The sequence below is a fragment of the Austrofundulus limnaeus genome, unplaced genomic scaffold (assembly GCF_001266775.1).
Source record: "Austrofundulus limnaeus strain Quisiro unplaced genomic scaffold, Austrofundulus_limnaeus-1.0 Scaffold1625, whole genome shotgun sequence".
Lineage (NCBI taxonomy): Eukaryota > Metazoa > Chordata > Actinopteri > Cyprinodontiformes > Rivulidae > Austrofundulus > Austrofundulus limnaeus.
Window position 1 is genome coordinate 60,001 of NW_013954027.1, and position 2,750 is coordinate 62,750.

Sequence of the window (2,750 nt, forward strand, 5' to 3'; positions counted from 1 at the left end):
ATTTTACATTTTGAAATTTTTTTTGAGGAGTGATGTTTATAGTTGAACTTGAGATACCTATTCTATTCTGGGTCAATTTGCCTCGCTAATTAAAAACCAAGACAAATGAGTCATGAAGATTTGGATTGAAAATAAACTTCCTTGCCTAAATGAGCAGCAACCTCTGAATACCGCAAACCTTCATCCACTGTGACATTAGGGCCTAAAGCAGTGGAAGATGCTCAACCCTCTTGTGCCACATTGTCCTAATATCTGCCAATTTATCTGTTTTCTGTCTGACAGCTCTTGTCTCTCAGTAATCAAAATGGATTACTCAGGAGAAAATATAAAGTCTCCACAGACGTTGTGGCATGAAATGTTGCCCTGCCTGTCTCTGCATCTCATAGATTATTTGTTGATTCATACTTTGACTTGTAGGCACCAGCCAGGATGAGGACCTCCAAGTATGCAAAATGCATTTTATGCATCTCCTTCCAACTCTCCCCAGAAAAAGACCTTTGTTATAGTTTAGTCACTTCAAGAACAATTTTCTGTATTGAACTGGGCATGAGAAGCTCAAAAACTGACTTGATGTCTGTGATACAAGTTACTGCCGTCCTGGTAGGCCCTGGCAGGCCCTGGCACTGTATTTATTATATTTTCCATGCTATTTACTTGGAGATGAAGACCACTGTATTTCACCATTAATTCACCAACATGAATGGTTAAGACACATCATCTTCTATGTCACCATCATGATCAAAGAGAAGTTCCAGCCTTTCCAAGATTATCATCTTTTTATTTCTGGTGCTCATTTTTTGAGTAATTAAATATGTATCTGAAGTGTGTAATGTTTTTAGTACTCCCTTGCAGGGAATATTCATGTCCCCCGCACCCCAACCCACCACTGCTGTGCTGAGAGTCCACTCAATGTGGGTGGAGTTTACCCACGAGAACAAAAAGGTTCCCGTCAAAAGTTGTAAAAACACCTGCATTCTCGCAGTCTCCTAGAGAAGTAAATAAGAATAGGGAGAAAGTGTGCATGTGTGTGTGGGTGTGTGTGTCTATTTGTTTGAGGTGAAATATGTCTCACAGTTGCAAAGAAACAAATAGTATTGGACAGTTTTGACCCTTTTTACCCTTTGTGGTGGAAATATTTTATATAATCCTGGCCAACTCCTAAGTTCACATTACCTTGACATGTTCTGTTCTGTATCTCTGATAAACTGCCACATTAATCTGTTCTCACAATTTTTAAAGACGCCATCTGACGTCTACAGACCTTGTGCTCATTTCATATTGCATGTGTAACTTGTAATTATTTCATTGGTCTCTGAAATTATTTGTTCTTGCGGACCACGCTCGGAAGTTATTTATATGCATTTCCTGTCTGGCTGAGCAGTGATGACTTGACAGAGCCATTGATCTCTCTGACCGGTTACCGCTCTGCATAATTCAATTCAATTCATTTCAGTTCAATTCAATTCAAAAATACTTTATTGATCCCAGAAGGAAATTTGGTAATAACGGATTTAATAATAGAAACTTTATTAAATCATCTGACGACCAAACCACGCAGTGCACCAGTCTTTTATTCATGTGTTTCTGCCTTAGTGGAATATTTTCCACAACAGATTTGGCGTCACGACAGAGACCTTCTGCGATGCGACAGCATTTTTCCAGAGCCGAAGAGGAAAGGACAGCGACCGGAGCTTTTGGCTTTCGCAAAAAAAGCTTTTTCTATTTTTTTCCTCCATCGTTTTTGTAACATCGGGACTGATGGCTTTCGCTTCGGTGCCAGAGGGGTGAATTGATCATGGAAGGATACCAAACCTTCGTGGCAGAAATGCGGTGAGTTTTTGAAATATCTGCTATACTTTAAGCTATGGCTGAATGGCTAGCAGGCCATGCTAGCTCAAATGCAATGAGATTATATGGGATGCTAGGCAGCTAGATAGCATCCAATGCTAAAGCTAACGTTAATCCGACCCATTGAAAATCAATTCTAATATTTAATTCGAAGGCCTGTCCATTTTCTGCAGCTACTACTGGTGGTGGTATGTGTTTTTACGGGCGGTGGCCCGAGCTAAGTTGAAGAAACCCACAAGGTTTCCGACTTTCAGAGTGTAGGTTTACTACTGCAGTGTTACTGTTGTTTCTCTGACTTAGATCTGCATGGGTCAATTGTGTGCAGATTTTAGGAGCGTAACTTGTTCTGTCTCAAATAGTTTTTACGAAAAGTCTTGTCCAATTTGGGGACTTTTCGAGCTAAACTGAAGTTACCAGTAGGCCTAACTACAGAGTACTGAGTGGGTCTGGTTGTAGGGAGATAGTTGACCGCTATTTTCTTAGGATGCAGGTTGTGGAAAATCCTGCGTGAGCGTAACTTTTATTAAAAGGACACGCCCGCCTCCTCTTTGGAATGAAGAAGTTGGTCTTTCTGTTTTTAGACACGGGAACAGAATGATAAAGAGACAGGGTGGTGGGGGCGCTAGTGAGCACCGTATGGAATAGACGTGTTTTTTTTCTGGCTCCTCACCACTTAAAAATAATTCCATATTTACATTGATATTTCACTCATATTTCGGTTTCCCCGTGTTATGACTGACTGCTTTAACATTGAGGATGACTAAACCCAAGGCGGATAAAGGAAAGAAGCAAGATAAGGCTTCGGAAGAGATGACTGGGCAGCACGTGCTGGAGCTAGCTACGCAAGCTACAACCGCAACAGAAGCTGAACTAGCATGTGAGCATGATACGGGATCCTCTAC

At 41.0% G+C, this 2,750-nt stretch overlaps 1 protein-coding gene across 1 annotated transcript; it reads left to right on the forward strand.

Moving 5' to 3' along the window:
• Positions 1 to 18: 18 nt before the first annotated feature.
• LOC106535950 (uncharacterized) lies at positions 19 to 2,750 on the forward strand (the record flags this gene model as incomplete). Its single annotated transcript, XM_014033103.1, is given in 1 exon segment — positions 19 to 2,750. A coding segment is annotated over 1 exon segment (146 nt), but the record flags the coding sequence as incomplete, so codon positions are not given.